Genomic DNA, 21,555 nt, shown 5'->3' with positions numbered 1-21,555 from the left:
TACGACAATCACTTGCGATCAGCAGCGCGCGGCTATCACCCGAGCAGGTTCCACGATGCGAATATCCTGCTTCAAAGAATTGGTTAAGCTCTGATTTAAATTTGGAACAAGGCGTCCCGACTACGTAAAACAGCTGGTGAGCAGCAGCGATACTTGTAAAATGTTGACCTGGAAGTGCGTGTTACGTGTTACTACAGTAAATGCTTAAGATTACATCGCTTGACTTCAGCAAACTAACAAGCTGTGAGCATAGAATTGCTTTTTATGTCTTAATACCATCTTGCTCATTTTTGAGCTACTGAGAATCAGTGGCTCGGCTTATTAGTATTAAAACATCTTATAGGAGGTTATGTTGCAAAACCGTGCGAAAAGGATGTTATTGATACAGAAGAAGCGCTCCGAAGCAACGCGAAGTTTTGTTGGGTTACAGATATTGGTCCCAGATAAAAGTAGATTCGCTCACGGCTTGTTCCATACGCATTGGGGTCTTGATAATAACCATTTCCTTGTCAATACACCTAGTAGTGCTTCATCGGAAGTGTCGTTTCCCGAAATTTATTGTACTTGTAAAGTTGTAAGCTTTTAACGCGATTTCACGCTATAAAGATGTATCGTTTCTGAACACAACATTTCGCGAAACACCGCAACAGGAAAGCTGAAGCATATACTTCTAGGTCGACAAGAGCTTTGTATTACCAACTTTCGAAACTGCATCTGCAACGATTGCTTGCAAAATTTTTGATGACAGCAAACATTACAATTAAACACCATCGTTCTCTATTTCTGGTCGTAATCTCAAAAGCTTAACATATTTAGAAACGTCAGAAATAAAAATCAATCCGGTTCTTAAGGTCTTGAACTCGAGAAATGTCTTTTTTTTTCTTCTCGCTGCTGGCTTAGTTGTTACTCAAAGTTTTTTGGATTACTCAGCGACATCTCGCTTAACCCCTGTCTTTTTCGCTCGTGTTTTTGATAAGTACCATTTATCCGACCGCGTCATGTCCCGCCACCGGCACGTATCACACTGGGACACGGACTCAAATGCCGACAAGGATGAGAGCGACGTGCATCTGTCCGCTAGTGACCTGGTGAAGACGCTGCAGCCTATATCGCGTCGAAATCGAGGCCACTCCACGATGAATCGAGAACCACCAGCGTCATGCCGCTTTCTTCCACGTACGTTTCCATCTGATTCAAGTGTAGTTGGCTGGTTAAAAAGTCAGTTAAGGTATTTATATTTATCTCTTACATACTGGGACGATTTTTGTGTCGCAGCCGTGGAGACGCAATCATCGGTCGGATTTCACGACTGGCATCTTGACGAGGATTCACGAGCTGCGTCGGCTATGGAAATGCGCAATAGAATAGCGAAAGGAGACGATGTTCCCGTACGTGGAGATTGGAAAAGCTTTGAAGGAGGCGAACTGGACCTTGACCCTAACATGTTGCAGGACGGGGAAAACTACGACATTAAAAGGACCAGAGATTGTCAAATGGGCTACGATGTCGATCCAAGGCATCACCAATTTCAAATGCAACGCTATCAGCAACATCAGCACGTTATGCAGCGCGATTTTCATATGCATCCATTGAAACGGGTGTCGAATCATCAAGAACACATGTATGTCCGAGATCTCAGAGGACAAGAACCATTAGACGACTTGCGATTTGACTCGACGCATCGTATTCCACGCAGAAGTCATCCTTTTCAAAGAACCATTTCTCCTGTGTCATTTGACATGCCCTCTGATAGAGGTGTACGTCAGACTTCAGCGAGAAGTATACAGAATCGACGTTTTCATGGCCCTGGAATGGGTTCGGAATTAGACGAAATGTCACTGGAGCCAGCCATGTTCGAAATGTGCACGGAAGAACTGAACACTTTACCAGATACACAAATGTCACGACTTCGCGAGTACGCTCAATCACAGCTGCCAGTACGAGATCGGATTTATCAGCAGAAACTGAGAAGACCACACACTTCACTGCAAGTAGATGAGGAAGTGACTATGGCGAGCAAACGGGCACTAAACGATGTGGGCTTACAGCGGGATGGACAAGTAGTCTACGGAAAGGTTGCTCCAAACCCTTCTATCTTGCATAACAATTATGGGCTTCTAGGTGAGGATAATTTGGAGATTAGCAGTCAGTTGAGCGGGCAGAATTTCGATCAGTTGACTCGTTTCCAAATATCTAAACGACAGCGATTGGATCAATCACCAAAATTTGGTGCCTCAACACCAGGTAGTACAAATCAACCCGCAAATGCAGCCTATATGCCCTGCGATGACAAGGAAGATGATACGCATTTGAAGCGCCGGTGTGGGCGCAAGAGCATGAATTATTCTTCTGAACAAAAGCGTGAACGCAATCGTGCCGCTGTCAAGAAGTGTCGACAGCGTCAGGCACTGAAACTGGAATATCTGCAGCGGAAAGCCGAATCGCTTGCTGCGGAAAACCAGACGTTGTCACAAATGCTTGTAAGAAAAACCGAATTGGGTGACGAACAACGCACGTCATTGACGCGTGGTATTCAGATTGACATATTGCTGAAAATTAAAGAGATTTTTACGCAAAGTTTGCCAAAAGACTTTGTTCTAGATGCCGATTCGATCTGGGATCTAAATTCAGTACTGGCTGTGTCGATGCCGTCTCGTTGCTATTATGGCATCGAAAGCATCAAAGACTTCTGGCGCACGTCATTGCGAATGCGCAACAAAGGCAAGATTCGGTCGTTTTGGGGATGGCTGTTCCGCTTGCCACCAGGTGATCGATTCTTGGAGTTTGACATTCAGCCATTTTCGCCGTCTTCGAATCTTTATTTGATTTCGTGGACTACCAAGTCAACGCCACTGCTGACGGGATCGATGGTAATCATGTTTGGCAATGGTCATCGTGTGACGCTCCACGTTGAATGCTTCGGGTGGTTGATCTGGCGCTACCTGCTCACGAATGAGCCGTTTCCAGAGGCGTCAACAGAATGATCTATGTCAATATTTGATGATACAAAGAGGCAATACCTTTTGGTGATTTCGACGTTAGGGCAATAATTTTGAAGACTTGCTGAATACTGTGTATAATTAGTTATTTTTCGGGAGTCATATACAATAATTTTGTGATTATTTTAAGCAACAAGCATTAAAAACGGTTAATGAATTATAGCTACAAGAGCGCCGAGCACCAGAATGAAGACGCAAGGATAGAAAGCACATCAGGTCATAGCAATGGTAACGATGTTCAGGTCACGGCTTCAGTTGCACCTAATCATCAATTGATTTCCCAAAAAAATCTAGCCAACGAAATGTTGGACGAATACGCACCGAAACGTGCAAATATTGTACCCCAGACAATCCGAGATCAATTTGATGTCGAAGTGATTTCTTCCTTGGATTCTCAAGTTCATATTGGAGCAAGCTCACAAAGCGTGATTTGTGGAACTGAAGCCTGTGAAGAGTCGACAAGGACGTTAGCAACCGGTGACATTATTGGGGCGAAATCTGAGAAAAAAGGTCAAGAAGCAATGGTTGTGAAGAATTTTCACGAAAATGCTACCGCAACCTCATTTGAGACGCCGGGCGTAGCAAAATGTATGTTTGACTTAACGGTCTCATTGTTGAGTGGCACTGCTTCTAGCGATTTAACGAAGGAGAAACACCAAGAGCTAGCAAAACCTCCATCTCAATTTGAAGCGACAGAAGAAGAATTGCCAGATGATGTTGCATTACTTCCAGTGACTTACATGGATTCGTTAACGGCGAGCTTTGCACCAGAAACGAAGGCAATATGGGCACAAATATTTGGACCTCGTTTTGGAGATGACAAAAATGAAAAAGAATACTATCAAGAAGACAATCAATCGATTACTGATCGTACCAGATCATCCGATGATTCAACTAGCGCATTACAGGCAAAACTAGCGCGTGAACGAAAGCTAGATCAACATATCCAGGCAAGTCAACGACGTCATCAAGCGCGGATAGTACGAGCTGCAGCTCTGAAGGAAGTAGCAGCAAAACGCGTCCGAGTCGTTCGTGGCAAGCGATTTCAAAAACAAGCCTTAGTTCCTTCACCCTTTGAAAAAGTTGGGCTCTCACTGACACAAATTCGATTATGCACGAAGAAAGCGCTTGGCGAAATGTGCAAATCTTTTCGTCAACTTCATGCTGCAATTTTTGAAGAAGCTGAATATTTCAAGGAACCGCTACATCAAGGGATCTACATAACGAAGAGGGAGCTCGAACTCTTATTTTGCGAGGTATTTGACTTTCAAGATCTGAAATTCTCTAACACGAACAATTACAAGCAGACGATAGCAACTCCTTTGGACTTTGAGGGTGGAGAGTATGTCGAAGGAATCACGATGAATGATCATCTGCAAGCAAGCTGGTTCCTTCCTTTTCGTCAACTGTCGCGACTTCGAAGCCTCATCATGAGGATAACGAGACGACATTTGGACGAGGAAAAATTAGTGATTGTCGATCGAAACCTTCAAGAACAACTTACGTTAATGCCTTTATCCGCTAAGCTTCAAACTGCGATAGTACACCTTTCAAACTGTCAATTGGAAGGCGATCAAAAGCTGAATTATGAAGTGGGAACATTTTCAGAGGCTGTGCACGAATTGCTTAACTGCATCGCTGTGAAGGAAGCTACGATTTTAACCGAGAATTGCAATAACTTTAGGAGTATTTCGCTGGTACGTGCACTATAGTGTACCGAAAGCCGTTGTGTCATACCAAAGTCCTGACTACTGCTGATCAGGTTGAATTAATGGCGAAGTCGAAGCTCTCCAGTATCGTGTGTATTCAGCGACTTGTCTTTTTTCGCTATTTTATCAACAACTTGTCAACAGAGAGGATGCGACTTCAAATTGAACCTATGAAACCTATCAAACCACCACCAAAGCAAAATATTCGAGCTAGACAAAAGTCAGCTAAAGGAGATAGCCTTTCTACTAAATTGACACTCAAATCCACACCTGAAGCCAACGACTCAAGAGATGACGAGATCACTTTAGATCAAAGAGAAGATGGGGAGTTGCTCGGTATCAGCGACGTCCTGGCAAAGAGTTATTTTAACAAGCTTCAAGAGCAGACTGGCGATCAGTGTGAGAGCCAGGATAGTAAGCTACAACAACAGCTCGAAAAAGCAATCACCTCACTTCGACAAATACTTTATTCAAATCAACGCAATATTGACCAGAAATCTGCATTGGATCCTGCCATCCAAGCCACATATCTTGCCGCTGTGGCGTGCCATGACAGTGTGCGGCTATTAGTAAGTTGCCTATCTCTGGTGGATTAACTGCATGTATCATTAATCGATTCGTCTCTTCATGGCTAGCTCGACAACAATTTCGTCGTTGATGCGGCTATGCGCGATAAGCTCCTACATTTCCTTAAGGCTTCCCAGAATGTCCAGCGAACCGAAGTTATTGCAAACACCGATACGATGGCCAGCTCCCTAAATCTCGAACTTGAGCGTCATAAACATCATTTACATGATTCCTCGGAATTGTTACCTTCGTACCCAGAGGGTTCTGAATCTGACGAAGTTGGCAGCAAAACCGATAGTAACACTAAGCAATTGCAATACCCCCCGCCATATTCTAAAACATCACCATCCTGGATATCAACACCGTTAATTTTAGAGCTCAAAGCTGGCTTCTCTAAGAAGATGTCGAGCACGCAAATTGCTGAACTTAGCTCTGACAATATTTCAACAAAATCGCAAGGTGAGGAAAGACACAAACTTTATTATATACTATAAACTGATCTTTTGTGTTGTTGTCACCTCTAGATACGAACCGAAGCAAAAGTTTGTGTTCTCAATCACAGCCCTACAATTTCGTCGAAGACAGTGAATCAAGCAAATCGTCAGATATTTTGTCGTCGGTAAGCAGAACAGATAAACAAAAGTCATCATCAAGACGAAACTATCAGACAGAGACACAGAAATCAGATGCATTCATGCCTTTTAAGTTGCTATTTAACGAGCACAAGACCGTCTCGATACCAACTGCGACTAATTCTGGTTTGCACCACGAAAACTGCGTTGACTCTGGCTGGAAAGACGAATATCTTTGTGATCCTCCATCGTATTTCAGCCAAATGAAGACAGATGAGATCGCCACGAATAATAGTGACACAATTGCAATAGACCGAGCACTTCAACTACAGCATCGCATTTGTATGAACGATTTTGTGCATCAAGTTGTATCGAATCAGGAAGGGCGTACAAATGATGCAAACAGTACAAAACATCCGAAGTCGGAACCGTATTGGCTCACCTGCGAGGTGTCACCAGGTATCAATCGATTGCTACACAGGCAGCGAAGGCCTTCAGGTTTTCTCAAGTCGCGTCGTATGTCCGCTACGACTCGACCGCAGCATTATGTACACAAAACATTTGAATCTTCTCCTCCACTTCGACAGCTCGACAATGATCAGCACCTCGCTTGGGCTGCACGTATCAGTGATCTTTATCAACCAGCCTATGAGGACTGAGTAATAGTGCCACTATTGCTGGCTAGCATAACACATGGAAAGCTGTGAGCTATTCGTTGAATTTTTTTCTTGTCTTTTCACTCGTTTGACGTGCCCTTTAAGGTCATCGCAACCTTTGATACTCACTTCATCGATACTATTTTCATAAAGAAATGACGTAGTGGTTATGCTTGAGCCATTGCAGTTTTTCGTGACTTCTCCGTAATACTAAGAGTACTTACTACAAAAAGTGATATATGACGCATTGATTACAATATTTCATGATGGACCATTTTAAGAAAAAAGATGTTTTAATTTTCCGTTATTTTGTTGAATATCGTACTGTAGTTGAACGAGGTAACAAGCGAAACTGGTACATGACACCGTCGACGCCAGCAGAAGAAAGCAGATACATTTCATTCTTGGTAACAGCCCAGTTTTTGACTAAAGAAATGGAAGTGCCTTCCACTAAAACCGTGCCGTCAAAGTCTTCGTTCATTGTATTATTAATCAAAGACGGATAACGCATCGACTCCCAGTGAGCATCTTGGACTTGAACGAATGACAATTCTTCCCATGAGCCAAGTTGCCAGTATTGAAGTTGCAAACCGTTATATTGCACACGAAGTATTGGTTTGTTACGAGCAAAGTCAAGTTGAATTGTATTTAAGTTCAGTGTCGATCCTCGCACTCTCATAATTCGGCGGTAACTGGTAGCATCGTACGTGTGGATCGTGCCGTCTTGAGACGCCACTACCAGCAGCTTGCCATCATTTGAATACTGCAACGCTAAAATTGCGTGACTTTGATGCTGATCTTGCCAGCAACTCCATTGGGTTACAATACTATCAAGTGCTGCGGTCAGCACTCGCACAACTCCGATATCCGTACCAACGGCTATATATTTGCCATCAGAGGAAAATGCCAATGCACGAAGTCGCTGATCGCGTCCTGCTCCCATCGTGGACTCTACAGCACCACACCATTGATAGGACGCTAGTAGCGACCGTGTTGTGGCATCCCATAAACGCACAGTACCGTCATCACCGGCCGATGCAAACTGCGCGCTTTTACACGGATGAGCGGCCAGACTAGACACTTCAGCATTAGCATGACCACGAACATGGACGTTTAGACGCCACTCGTTCTCGCTTGATCCTTGCGTCTTCTGTTGCACTGGCAGAAGCTCACACACTTCACTTTGTGCAGTAGTAAAAAGAACGTGTTCGTCGCGAACGCAAATCGATTGAATATTTGTACTACTTAGCGGAAGTGGGCCAATATTGAGTTTTGCAATGTCCACCACAATTCGAACCAGTTCGAGCTGTGCGTTCCATGCACAGATGCGTCCATCATCTCCTGCTGAATAAAGCAGCGAATGCTTATGATCCACGGCTAAAGCTGGAACGGCGGTATTACCGTGTGCATCACGACGAACAAGCACACAGACGCGGTCTTTCCAAAAGTAGATACTACCGTCTGCTTGACTGGACACCACCACTCGCGCCCGGCCAGCCATGTGCACGACCTGAAGCAGTGACGCATGGGGATCGCACTCTTTGTGGCTTGTTAACAGCCCACTTTTCAATCCTTTCGAGCACGTCTCCTCGCCACTTGAACTCGTTTTCCCTTGCTGCCAGAAGAGAATGTGTTGGTCCCCGCAAACTGCCAGGTCTTCATCGTCTCCAAAGCTTAAACTCCACACTCTTCGACTAGACGTTTTACACGTCACTAGCAACGTCGCGCAGAGTCGACCGCCTTGAATTTCGCTACCTGAAATGGCGTAAATAGCCAAGGTATGATCCAACTCCATGCCAATCGATGCAAGTCGATGTCCTTCGGGACTGAATCTCAGTAGCAAAATACCCGGGTAGTGCTCAGATAATACACGTAGAACAGTAATGCCGCTATTTGCATCCCAGATTATGATTTGGGGTGCCTGAGATACGCCACAAGCCCGTGCGAGGCATTCACCTGACGCAACCAAATTACCTTTCGGATGTACTGCTAGCGCCGAGATGACTCTATGCTCTTTATATCCTGTTTCGTAATTGATTAATTGTGTCTGCGTCTTGGTATTATATACAACGCCACAAACCCCGGCTGTATAGACAATCTCCCACGCATCGTCAGCGTAGAAGACATTGCAACTGCCCGTGGCGCTAGTGTTTACTCCATAAACATATTCGAGATACATATTCCCATTGCCACTTGATTGTACTTGTGGTCTCACATGCCTTTCGTGATTGCTTTCTTTTCGATCTGGAAAATGCCTCGAAATTGGTCTCTTTGTCTGTTGAGCTTGAAAGCGTTGTTCGAATAAGATTCGATCAGGTCTGTTGAACCCCATCGTTGACGTTGCATTTGTTTTTAAGGCGAACCGTTGCCGTAGACGGACCTCGTCGTCATAGTCGGTCTTCCACACCGCCACCTGCGTACTACCGTAAGAGTCTCGCGCTAGCGCCACGACAAATGCGTTTGTGAAACTAAACCCGATGCGGAGTATGGTTGATTCGCGTGAAAAACACCCCAAGCACTTTTTTGTCACAGCAACAGCTTCACTGCTTAATTGATCGTGACTGGCTGAAGCCATGACATCCTCACACGTGAGAGGATACCATGCCAGCATCACTTGACCGTTATCGAGTCCGATCACCATCGTGGGTAATGGCGATTCCCACATATTTGTGTTTACCGCTCCATCGAAGTCTCCTTTGTTCAGTGTATCACTGTTGATGCGCGCAATTGCCGCCACCATGTCCACACCACAGTATTCTGCAAGTCTTTCAGTTGGACCAGCAAACGTCACAGTCCATGATACCCACGCATTATCTGAAAGAGTCCATTCCACTGCAGTTCCATCCAACTTTTCCTCCTTCAACGATAGATCATTCTGTAAAGGCCAGCGCATAAGCTGCATGGTGTTACTGGAAGTTGCAGACTGCAAAAAACGACAATCAAATGAAAAGTCCAAAGCCTCGATCGGCGCTGTGTGGCCAACAAAATTGTGTTGCAAAGTCAAAGAAGGTGGTGACGATTCCGTCGACTCCCAGGCGTAAACGTATATGACGAAGTCTCGACAGGCTAATGCCAACCAGCTACGAGAAACAGCTGACCCGTTGTGACTGAAAGCTGGCGAGTATTTCAGAATACTGCACCAATTTGAATTTGCAGATGCGTTCTCCGGGTCACCACAAGTAAATTCAAGTACCTTCTCTAGCGTCGTGCCATGGAAAATAAATACTTTACCATTCGAGAGAGACACTGCGAGGTGTTCTCCGGTCGAACTCCAGGCTAGTGAACGTGGCGGGCTACGCACTGATTGCTGCTGTAAAAGGGTAGTTGCACGAAGGCTCCACACAGATACACGACCATCAGCGGAGGCAGATGCCCAAAGGAAGTCTCGCGGATGAAGTGCAATATCAATAATCTCAGGGCTAAAGTTTAAGACTTCTTTTCCTTTGTTGCTGACTTTAGGCGGTATAGTTAAACCCGGGACCTCTGGCGCTTTGTCGTCGAGTATTGAATCCAGATCAACAGAGACAATTTCATCAGTACTTAAATCAAAACAGGCTATAGCACCATCATCCAATAAACTCATTCCGCACACATGCGTGTCATTGCTCTTACCGTCTAACACCGATACAACTCGAGTGAGGTTCAAGAAGGTGCTGGCTCGAATTTGGCTTCTTGACTCAATAGCTCCTTTTGTCAATCGTTGAGACGTTGTATACCGCCAAACTGCCAACGAGCCATTGCGTAGGGCCTCCAGTACCACTCGAGACGCTGGAATATGCTCCAATGCTACAACTCCGTTTCCATCCATGGTACTCGATGAGCGAGCGGTGTAAGCTGCGACATTATTTTCCCATAAAACAATTGAGCCATCTTCTACTCCAGTGATGACAAAAGGAGCCACGTAAACAGCACATGTGATCGTCCTTACGACAGCATGACGTCCAAAAATGCCTTGCTGAGCGGACACATACCCTGTGCCCGACTCTAAACTCCAAAATGTGACGTGGTCGATTCCTCCACTAACGAAGGCTGCCCCTGTTTCTGAATAGCCGACAAATCGACCAAATAACACTGGTTGACGCGTCATTGACGTGTACGCTATAACAAGTTGTCGTTTCCACGCATAAAATGCCAACGTATGTACGTGACTCAAAGTACATTTCCAAATCGCGGCAACTAAGTCGCTTTGTATATTGCGACGACTGTCCTTCGCATTACTAAAATCAACCGCAATAAGGACATTCTTTCCATTTGAAGGGAGAAAATGAGAATCAAGTGTAGCTAATTGGTGGTAAAAGTCGCCTTTTCCAGGCGCAAGCATCTCTTCAACTCGCAAGAGAAGTACTTGTTCGTCTCTGCGACTTCCGACGGCTAGAATCGGCTCGAATGAGTGTTTAACGATACAGGACACGGAATCTTTAAGCCCTGTAGTTACAATACGCTGTCGAGTACCAATTGCGTGCACATGACTCACAATGAGGAGCGAACCCGCGCCGTATACGAACAACCCGTTTCCAAGACAAGCAAGCGACTGATTGACACTCATGTTACGATGATTGAAACCGTAGACAAACGACAATGTCAAAGCAAGATCAGGCGCTTCGGACCGCTGAATGATACCCTCATGGCTTTCGTGTGATTTTACCGCGTGTAACATGTCACGATTGGAATATCTTTGTAAATTCTGTTGCCTCTTTTCGTCTCGCGTATTGATAGGAAAATAAATTTCTTTCAGATGGAGTGCCCGCAGTCGCTTACAAAGGAGCTGATCATACTGACAAGGTGGATGAGGCTGCACATCTGCAAGCTCCTTGTGAACGCGCCACTGGCATATCGCAGCGTCATATTGACTGCTGGTTATCACCACATTTCCTCGAAGGGCAAAATCCCCGAAGACCAACGGACGGCTGCAAGATGGCTCAGTGCGTGGGACGTGGCTAGTCAGGTGTGCGTTTACTATTCGTCTGGTTAGCCAGCGCGTGACATTTGCGGTAGTTGACGGTGGACACGGAAACGGAGCCAGGTTGATGTCTCCATTACTGCTAAGAACTAATATAAGTCTTAACTTACTGTTCGCCACCGCACAGTCACCAGCGTTTAGAGATAATCCACCGACATCCCATCCGATCGAAACACTGTGCGTTTGCCATCGTATCATTTGAAGGATACTCCTCGAGGTGACACGTGTTCCGGCACGTTTGCGAAGATCCCAGATACATAGCATCGAGCTGCCATATTGGGCTCGAAGAAAACCCCCGTCGACGCTGAAGTCAAGGGCGTGAGCGTATGTATCCTCCGATCCGGCTGTAATGTCTTGTGTTTGAAAATGTAGCAGCATATAGCGAGAAAACTTTGGACCCTCGGACTCGAATCTGTAAAGATAAATCAGACCGTTGGCACGCGCCACTGCAAGTAATGGATCTGTCTCTAAAGGCCCAAATCGCATCGTCCTAATTGCCGCATTCGTGTTTTTCATGAGTGCCTCGGTGGTCATGTGTATCCGAGATATTCCATTCGTTCGTCGTGCAAGAAGCACCATACCATCCTCGCTTCCAATAGCAAGACACTCTCCATCGCTACTGAATGCTAGTGCACTAGGGATCTCTGAGGCCCCAGGAAAACAGAGATGCTGTAAAAGTGTGCGACGACGGAGGCTCCAGATTTTCACCGACCGTTCATTCATCCCACACGATGCAAAAATGCCACCAACGGTAATTGCAGCTGCAATACTGCGCGTTGGACCCTTATGTCCTGTCGCCACAACAATTGGCGGCGTTGCAGAAGCATCCACTTTGTCGTCTAGCTCGAAAATATTTCCCATCCGAGTCGCGACTAGAAAACGTCGACGCTGTGCATCATAATCTAGTGAGCAGATACGCAAATCATCACTTTCGAGAGCGTTACCAGGCTGGATAATCGAAGACTTAAAAGATGACGAGATAGGCAGGGAAGTGTGTAGATTGAGAGCGTGTCCAATGGAATGAAGTGTAGAGTCCCATTGTTTGATCTGGCCATCTTTGCCAGCTGTGAAGAGTACCATTGAGTGACAGGACAAAAAGCACACGTTGACGCTGGTCAAAGGTTCATGTGCCTGTATACTTCGCGTCAGCGTGTGGCGGTCAAAAAGTAGTAGCTCGCCTCGTCCAGTTCCTACAACGACCGATTGAAGACCATAGTAAACTACACTTAAACACACAGGCACGGTCTGCATGCCTGGTTCCATAATTCCGTGCCAGTGAGGCTTTTTTTGCTTGAAAAACTGGCCATGAACATGATAAAAATTGATGAAATGGGCACCCACAACGACAATTTCATCGCCGTCTTCATTCAGCGCACAAGCCAGCGGTCGACTGCTGCCAGAACGACCCATTTTGCTATGTATGTTTCGTTGTGCTCGACCTGAGGCCACAACAGCTCCTTCTTGCCAATTCCAAAGCGCCATTGATGCGCTTGTGTCACTACCGATTGATGCAAGTAAGACATCTGTCTCGTGTGATTTCTTCTTGCGTATATGACAGCTTAATACTACGGCAGACTTTCCAAGTACACTGCTTCGTTCACCCCTCATCAAGCTTTGACTCTGTGGAAGTGTGGCAGTTGTCGCCGATGCTGCCGCAGGAAAAAAGACGTGTGCGATTCCAGTAGGATGGAAGTTGCGTAATGCTGCGAGACATTGAAGGGATTTTGCGCTCCAGACATGCACTTCAGCTCCAACATTGTTGCAAGAGGCGTCACCTGTTGCGACTAGCTCCCCACTAGCATTCACAGCCAGACAACCTATGGCACATCGATGGCCGCGATAATAGCGCTGCTCATGACGCTCACATAAATATAAGACAGCATAACTTCCTACAAAATAAACTGCTTCTCCTGTTGCTACGAAGCGACAGGCGTTGCGGACAGATGGTCCGCCGGTTCCATAGACCCACTCTAGACGTAAATTTGCAGATGGTGGCATGCCAATCGTCTCACTTACGTATGCAGTATCTGTTGGTGAAGGTGGCGACAAAGGCTCTTCCGTCCAAGGTGCAGAACATTTGACCGGTTTTGGCTCAGCAGCATTTTGACGCTGAGCTGAGATCTCAAACTCTTCCACTTCGAGATCTGAATCATAATCACTGCCTTCGGGTAATGACAGTGCATCTTCAAACTCCATGGATTTGGCAGCAATAATTCGAAAGTGTTCAACCTGAAGCATGAACTCTCGATTTTGACGAGCCCAGGCGATAAAATCGTCAAAACCGAGCATGGATGCTTCGTCATCTACCTGGGAAAATGCATTTTTTGCAAGTTCAAGACAAAGCTTCATGACGTCCTCAGAATTGGTGGTCACCCCAGTCAAAAGTGCCATGCCAATAGAGACAGATTTCATCAAAAAGGCCTAAGTAGTCACTGATCAGCCCAGAATGCAGAGAAGCCAGAAATCTACGTACCAACTCCACCAATGATAACGACCCATTGTGGTTGAAATCGAAGAGATCAAAGGTGACTGCAACAAGAGTTGTTATACCTTAGTCACAAACAGCCGATTCTGACTTACATCTTGCTTTGTCTTCAAACTCCGCCCGGCAAACACACGCAAGGGCTGCCAACAACTCCAACCCGTCCACCCGGCCGTCGTGATTGACGTCCAGAGCTTCGAAAATTTCTTCAACTCCGACACTTTCAGGCATTTGACACAACAACAAATTTTCAAATTGACTTGCGGTTATTGAAAAGCCGAATGTTTTGTTGAAGCGCCGATGCAGCTGCTCGACATCCGCCAGCGTCCCTATTCACGTCGCCACCAACACGACAATTGAGCATTAAGCTACAAAATGAGCACGATACCATCGTATTACATCGCGCAAAGTCTCTCGTTTCACGTTGCAGCTCAACTGTGGCATTTACAAGACGGAATTGTGTCCCATTGGCAGCTCCCATCAAAACTCAATTGAAAACTTAAAGCGTATCTATCCAACACGTCTTTTTAAGATTGCATATGGTGTGGTGCACTTATCGTAAAAAAAGTAAACGTCGACGCTAAATCACTCGAGTCAAACGTCACGCTGATGCTTTTTTTCTCAGCCCCTTTACCTTCGTAACCAAGGGCGTGGTGCAGGAAAGAAAAGGGATGGTAGCCTTTCGCTGAAGGCGAAAATGTGCAGTCTTCACCCATGTAATACTATTTTATTGCTACGTAGCCATCCTTCGCTTTATCCTTTCGCAATGTTCGCTTTTTCAAGCCGCCACTATTGCTGCAAGCAAATGAATAGTTTAGAAAACGAAACTCAAGTAATTTCTTAAAAGTATAGTTGCACGCCTTGAAGCCGCGAGAATGCCGCTTTCATATCGACTCTACAACTACAAACGAAACAGCTTTACGATGATTAGCAAACAAATAGATATTCCTTAAGAGGAAATTAATACGTTGCATCGTGAATACACCATTCAACTAGTGAATTCTTTATCTTTGTTTTGCTGATCTTTTCATACAAGCTGCACTATCACAAACTTCTCGATGCTAAAGCAACTTTATTGCGCTCAAAAGTCGCAGTTTTGCTGACTTTACATATCCAATATCTCATACAGTATTTGGTGTCAAATACCTAATATTCTACAGCATAATGGAGGAGGAAGGTAAAAGTACTTTCATTACGCGATCTCCGTTCACATCGCGGCAAACTGACCACTTTTCATGCTACTTTGATATCACCTACATCAGCATCAGCTGGATATTCGTGGGAGGGCGCACTTGAGCGCAGTTGGGATGTCATCGAGGAGGATGATTTGGGGAATCTTAAAATTGATCAAGCCATTAAGAAGCAATATCGTCAGCGGTGTGCACTAAACTGGTAGTCTAAGGTTGATGTACGCAAGCTGATCCAGTTATTAATGTTACTATAGACGTTTGGAAATTGCGCGAAATGTGCGTAAAGGGTTGATACGCTACACTTACGTAGTGATGGATCTATCCCGTGGTATGGCTATCAAAGACTGGAAGCCACATCGTCTGGCGTGCACCAGCGACGTGCTGCAGCAATTTGTGAGGGGCTATTTTGACCAGAACCCCATCTCGCAGCTGGGTGTGATTGGCATTAAAGGGATGACGGCTGAGAAACTAAGCGACTTGTCTGGAAATCCCAAAACGCACATTGAGCGAATTGCTGCAGCGTTGGCTGTGGACAAGGAACCGTCGCTTCAAAATGCACTAGAAGTTGCTCGAAGCTCTTTAAAGACAGTCCCTGCTTATGGTAGTAGAGAGATCATTGTAGTTTACGGCAACTTGGTCACTGCCGATCCGGGTGACATTTTTCAGACATTGACGTCACTCAAGCGCGAAAATGTTCGCGTGTCCTTTATTGGCATTGGAGCAGAAATGCACTTATTGCGTCGCATTGCCGACGGTACTGACGGTACATATCACGTTGCAATGGATGCCGACCATATGAAACGACTCATGACAACCTTTACGTTTCCATCACCAACGGTGGCAACAGCGGCATCGCGTTTTGCCACACTAGTGGAAATGGGCTTTCCACAACGAAGGAGTGGAGCGCTGTCTCTCTGTACGTGCCATCAAGCGTTCACAACCGTTGGATATTTGTGTCCACGTTGCAAATCCAAGAGCTGTGACTTGCCAACCACATGCCAAGTGTGTAGTTTGCCGCTAGTTTCGTCACCACATCTTGCGCGTTCGTACCACCATTTGTTCCCAGTAGCTAAATTTACACAACACTTGCTGCAACCTGGTGTGATCGGCGAAAAAGGTGCGAAGGTCTCTTTCGATATGAAGCAGAAAAAGTGTTTTGGTTGTCTCTTGCCACTTGGATTAGATGGAGATGGAGCAGCATATGAATGCACGACTTGCCAAAACTTTTTTTGCAGTGAATGTGACATGTATGTGCACGACTCACTGCATAATTGCCCAGGGTGCAGTTGATTTGAATCGTGTAATCAGTGTACTTTTTCTCGATGAGGCTGCAAGTCCTCTAAGCGCTTGCTGTCTGACAGGTTAGCTGCGGCTTAGCGCTTTCCTACCGCTAGGTTGTGTCGACACTATTTCGATTGAAAAATACTTGTATACTGTCTACTAGTTGATTTGAAAATAAATGCTTTTTATGTAAGTAACTTATCGAAATTAGCAGATTGCCTCACAGCCCCGCATTATCACAGTTTGCTTTCGTTCGATAAATTTCACCTGCCCTGCAGGCATCTTTGCTTGTTGCCAATCAATGTAGTAGATCGATAGACCTGTCACACTATTTAATAATGGACGCTTAGAAGATATATACATTAACAAATTGCTTTGAGTCGGTTACGGCCTTAGCGATCTGCTAAGTGCCAGGTAAAGGCAGTGTCCACCATTATGCAAATGGGTGCTGGTGGAGCTTTGTCAAATTTTTATCCACCTCACTGAATACAATCGTTGACAATCTTGACTTCAAGATTGTACAGGAATCAAGCTTTTTATTGATAATGATCGCCGGTGATCTTACTTTACCGCACACATTGTGGGTGAAAAATGACGCAAAGTTTGAGTCAACAGTATGCTCATTAGGTCGTGGCTGAAAAGATAATGCGCTATTGGCTGAATGTTTTGAAAAGAATAATGTGGGCATCCTGCGTAAAATATAATGCCGCTCTAACCGAAGTCCTTTATTAAGACAGAACAACGGTGGGATCATCCTTTGTAACTAAGTTGCCATCTGCCCCAGTGCAGTGCAACGACTCGAAACTTCGCGGGGGGCCTGATTATAACGATATAAGTTTGCGTAATTGCACCGTTTGCATTTAGTACGGCTGCATAAAGACTACGAATTTCACGCTGCACTTTGGTTTTTTATAAGTAACAAAATGTCAATGTTTATGAAGTTGATAGAGCATGAAAGGAGAGGCCCTTGGTACAAGTGGGCTGCTAATCTCACGTCGGACATAAAAAGACAATTTCCTCATGCGAGATAGTAAACCATTTACAGTTAGTGTAAGTTAAGCAACGTTAATTAAGTATATATACTTGTAGAAAGGTGGAGATAACATGACACCAAGCAACGGTAGATGCTCTCGCTTCTCTGGTGGTTAGAGTATACGAACCTGACATCTGTGCGTTTGTTAATGGGGTCTGTTTCATTTAAAGATTTCTCTATGCTCTGCAGCCCACTGCAATTGGTAAAACTCACAGCAAGTTCCACGATGGGGTACTGTGTCTTTGACGCTCATATAGATACTACCTGGGTTGCATTATTCGATCAAGAACATCGCAGATTGGCCAGTGCCTCTGCTCCGACGGAGCCTAAGAAAGTAGCTTGGGCATACCAGTTACTTGTACTTACAAGGGGTGGTACAAGAGGCTGCTTACGGAGGTGTGAAAAAATTATGCGTGCTCCGATATTGGTCTCTCCAAAATCAAATCGGTCATTTCACAACGTTTGTGACGCTTCGGGTTTTACATAGGCTATGCTTCACTGGTGGCAGATGCCAATGCGCATAAATGTATCATCGCATTAGACCTTCGTCATTATCAAATGGTACTATAGGAGCTCAACGTGTCGCAGACACTAACCTGTCAGATTGATTTGGAGCAGTTCATTTGTCCGGAAGGCATGACAATCGTCGTGCATCCTGTTCGTTTGGTAAGCTTAGCCTATCATACATACATCGTTGTGTATTGGAAAGCAATTTCTATAAAGAGCTTTGCCTTACAAGCTCTTTGTTCACGACAATGAAAGTAAATCTGTATCGATCATGCATGGCTTAGAGCCAAGCAGATGAAATTGAATATGTCAAGAGCATAATTTACAGCAAATATCGCCTTTTCATATAAATAGTTCATCTCTGTCGCTTTTAGATGGCGAAATTTAAATGCAATAGAACATTTAAATCCATTCGCAGATAATTGGAGGAGTCAACCGATTATGGCAGAGGCTGAAGCGTCGCAGACAACATGAGATGGCCGATCCAAAATAAGAGAAGCTGAAATTTGGAAAGACATAGGGGTTTATTCGCAGCTGTAATGAAAGTTTCTTCTGAAACATACCAGCACCTATATCCAATAAAATTGCTGGATTCGATCCGGATTCGTGCTTGAAATATGGGTTACATGCACATTACACTTTTGTGCAAAGCACAAGAGCTCCAAAGTACTAGCACTAATGATTGAAAAAGCGTTTTAAAGGAAAGTTCCGTGGAGCACTTAGGCTGTTTGATATCTCGCCATTTCATGCATCGTCTTGCTTTATTATACGAAAAATGAATAAATGTAGTTTTAGCCTTAGTCTGTTATACATCGCTCGTGAAAAGGAAGGGCAAATTATGTATCGTTTTCCAGAAAATCTCTCGGATCCAGAAAAATTCTGGCTGGAGCGTACAAACCGTTCTCCGTGGGTTCGTTGACGCGGACTCGTTTGGTCATACTTTGCTCCGTACAAAGCACTCGACAACCTTTTAAAAACAGGTAGCACCTGTCGTTATTATTACGGCCGAGGCTCTTTCGACTTTATCCCGGTAAAGATATAATACAAGCTGAGTTACATATGCTCCCGCGACAAAAAAGCACGCCTCTAAAGATTGTGCCTACGATTGTTCCAGTAATATTACGATGTTGGTGGCCAATGATCGAAAGCAATATGCGCATTATAAGGCGCCCACCAGTTATGAGAACGCGCTGGTGGGACACCTATCGTAGCGCTTCAGCCAGGCATCATTTAACGCCAAAATAACTCGCCGTGAAGCTGTACGCCGAGGCGCTAAAGGCGCGGTTGATTGACACCGTCTCGATTCGCTTAGCAACAGGGACTTTTGTCACTGTGCCGAGGGTCTCTGTGGACCTCAGTGTCAAAATTCTTGACTTTGATAGCGTGGAAGGCTGCTTAGTCTTAGACTTGGATGCAAAGTATGACCTTGTCCTTGGTATGGCATGGTTAAAACACCAGAAGCCATGAATTGTTTGGAGGTCGAAGACCTTGGGCGCTACGCGCACGTCTCCTTGTGGAGCTTTGGTGAGTCATGAACCCACCTCCTATAGGAGGTAAAAACGCTATTGGCGCGGTCACTGGACCAGGACGGTCAACGTAGTAGAATCGGGGTATCCGAGTTGGTGAACACCGAAGATATATCGAACAGAAGTCACGAGCATGGCTCGCGTGCTGAACGTGGAGTGGCACCTAACCGACTCAGCACTCTCAATTATTGGAGCGGTTGCTGCATTCAATTCGCGGCATCGTCAGCCAAAGTTCGAGGCATCGAAGGAGAGGCCTCAGTGATGCACGTGGAGTGGCATCTAATTCACTGAACGAAGACTACGGAGCTAGCGGTTCTTTGTCGGATGTTCTTAATAACATAAGGCTCCTGTGGAGCAGAATGTGATGCTAACACTGGATGACGCTGATTGCGTATACCCCCTGGTCTTGTCGAGACATACAACCTCTGTGAAGAGGCGACAGGGACGCGGTATGCTAGCTGCAGAACGCCAGGCGTCTAACCTGTCTACAGTCATGGTTATAGACCCTCGTCAACTGTATGACGAAAGAGGAAGGCGGCGACGTCACCCTCGAGGCTGTTCCTGTGGTGGATGCTCATCTTGAGCCGGACGAGATGCCCTTCGAGAATTTGGCGGTGCCGTGAAGGCAGGCGACTTAGCCAAAGTTATCATTATTTGACCGAGAGATAAAATCTACTCGACGTCGCGTCTGAATGAAGCTGTTCTCGAGGACACTAAAAAAGGCGGTGAGCACACAAAGTGGGTCTTCGATCCTAAAGCATCCCTCGGATCCGTGCTATTCATTGGTGAAGGAATGTCAAGACGTCATCTCCAAAGACCCGCCGTCAGTCCGAAATCCGGACTGAGGTGTGATTGACCTGGCTGCTAAGAACCAGATACTGTGTATTAGGTCAATAATCCCTGCCTAAGGAGTATTGAGACGTCATTGACGCTTTCTTCCGTGCGAAGCACGACACGGGAATGGGATATGAGAGCTCTTCATTCCATACCCATGTTTTGTGTCCGAAACTCGAACGGCAAGTGGCGTGTCGTTCACGCTTACAATAAGCTCAACGCTGTCACCCTTCTAGCACAGACTCCGATTCCTAGGAAGGATGTTCTCCGTAACAACATGGTTGGATGTACAAAGTACAGTGCACTCGACTTGGTCGATGGGTATTACAATTTATTCATGAGAGCGAGGGATATTCCGCTGACTTTGCGACATCATAATGTTTCAAATCAATACGGCAACATTGTTATGCGCACTAAAAGTATCGTCACGTTGTGAGCAGCTGAGATATGACGTAAGTCTTGTTTTTAGAACAGGACACGAGTTACAACGTGTTTAAGACATCAAATCAACACGGCAACACCGTTATACGCACTAAAACTACCGTCACGTTGTTATCAGCTGAGATAATGCTCTAGGGGTGGTTGGTGATTCCCTAAGTGCTGCCAAATGCACCAGCAATTTTTTTTTGTCTTGTGACGTAGTTATTCAGGCCCTACCGGGCGTATGTACAAACATACTTCAACGACATCTTCGTCCACAGTCGTGCGGGGCACGGGGAAACAGATGAGGAAAACCACACCGTCCATTTAAAAGCGGTTCTCGAGATCATTTTCACCAATAAGTTGTATGCTAACGCAGATAGATGCATCATCGGCGCAAAGAAAATTCCATTTCTAGGGTGCTATATTGGTACGCGTAGCCTTCGAGCGGATCTCGCTAAGGTCAAGGCCATTAGCTGGGTCCAAAGAACCAAAAGGACTTGCGCAAGCGGCTTGGCCTTGCCAACTACTTGCACAAGTAAAGCGCGAATTATGCGGAAATGGCACGGCCATTGTCGAATCTCTTTAGAAATACTACGGAATGGTATAAGGACACCTAGTATCGGGAGGCTTTTGATAGGGTCAAAGACAGCCTCCTGCATGCACCAATACTGGCGCTGCCAGACCCCGATCAAACTATAAGTGTAGTCTGTGACGCTTCGAACTTTGCCATCCGGTGTGCACTGCTGCAAGCAGACGCCGAGGGGCGTGGTCGGGTGATCGCGCTCGAATCTCGACAGCTCGAAGCGGCAGAGAAAG

General features: G+C 45.5%; 5 protein-coding genes across 5 annotated transcripts; 3 read left to right on the top strand and 2 right to left on the bottom strand.

Annotated features, from left to right (window-relative positions):
- Positions 1 to 998: 998 nt before the first annotated feature.
- On the top strand, positions 999 to 2,984 carry PHALS_05503 (bzip transcription factor; the record flags this gene model as incomplete). Its single annotated transcript, XM_024719056.1, has 3 exons — positions 999 to 1,176; positions 1,276 to 1,388; positions 1,452 to 2,984. The coding sequence occupies 3 exons, from the start codon at positions 999 to 1,001 to the stop codon at positions 2,982 to 2,984; spliced, it is 1,824 nt and encodes a 607-aa protein (XP_024584393.1).
- Positions 2,985 to 3,151: 167 nt separating this feature from the next.
- Positions 3,152 to 6,506, top strand: PHALS_05502 (uncharacterized protein; the record flags this gene model as incomplete). Its single annotated transcript, XM_024719055.1, has 4 exons — positions 3,152 to 4,696; positions 4,762 to 5,277; positions 5,344 to 5,734; positions 5,800 to 6,506. The coding sequence occupies 4 exons, from the start codon at positions 3,152 to 3,154 to the stop codon at positions 6,504 to 6,506; spliced, it is 3,159 nt and encodes a 1,052-aa protein (XP_024584392.1).
- Positions 6,507 to 6,807: 301 nt separating this feature from the next.
- On the bottom strand, positions 6,808 to 14,426 carry PHALS_05501 (Uncharacterized conserved protein, contains HELP and WD40 domains; the record flags this gene model as incomplete). Its single annotated transcript, XM_024719054.1, has 4 exons — positions 6,808 to 13,884; positions 13,937 to 13,992; positions 14,044 to 14,274; positions 14,345 to 14,426. 4 exons carry the CDS (start codon positions 14,424 to 14,426, stop codon positions 6,808 to 6,810), a joined length of 7,446 nt encoding a protein of 2,481 aa, XP_024584391.1.
- Positions 14,427 to 14,438: 12 nt separating this feature from the next.
- On the bottom strand, positions 14,439 to 14,812 carry PHALS_15096 (uncharacterized protein). Its single transcript, XM_024719053.2, has one exon. It carries the CDS (start codon positions 14,659 to 14,661, stop codon positions 14,473 to 14,475), a length of 189 nt encoding a protein of 62 aa, XP_024584390.1. The 5' UTR covers positions 14,662 to 14,812; the 3' UTR covers positions 14,439 to 14,472.
- Positions 14,813 to 15,109: 297 nt separating this feature from the next.
- PHALS_05500 (general transcription factor ii h2) lies at positions 15,110 to 16,501 on the top strand (the record flags this gene model as incomplete). Its single annotated transcript, XM_024719052.1, has 4 exons — positions 15,110 to 15,122; positions 15,208 to 15,322; positions 15,390 to 16,382; positions 16,444 to 16,501. 4 exons carry the CDS (start codon positions 15,110 to 15,112, stop codon positions 16,499 to 16,501), a joined length of 1,179 nt encoding a protein of 392 aa, XP_024584389.1.
- Between the last annotated feature and the right edge of the window lie 5,054 nt (positions 16,502 to 21,555).

The sequence above is a fragment of the Plasmopara halstedii genome (genome assembly GCF_900000015.1).
Source record: "Plasmopara halstedii genome assembly, contig: Scaffold_2904, whole genome shotgun sequence".
Taxonomy (NCBI): Eukaryota; Oomycota; class Peronosporomycetes; order Peronosporales; family Peronosporaceae; genus Plasmopara; species Plasmopara halstedii.
This window is presented reverse-complemented; position numbering and strand designations above follow the sequence as displayed.

What these genes read in the sequence shown, in the direction of transcription:
- PHALS_15096 (XM_024719053.2), bottom strand. Translation starts at nt 14,661, where the DNA reads ATGGGTGAAGACTGCACATTTTCGCCTTCAGCGAAAGGCTACCATCCC.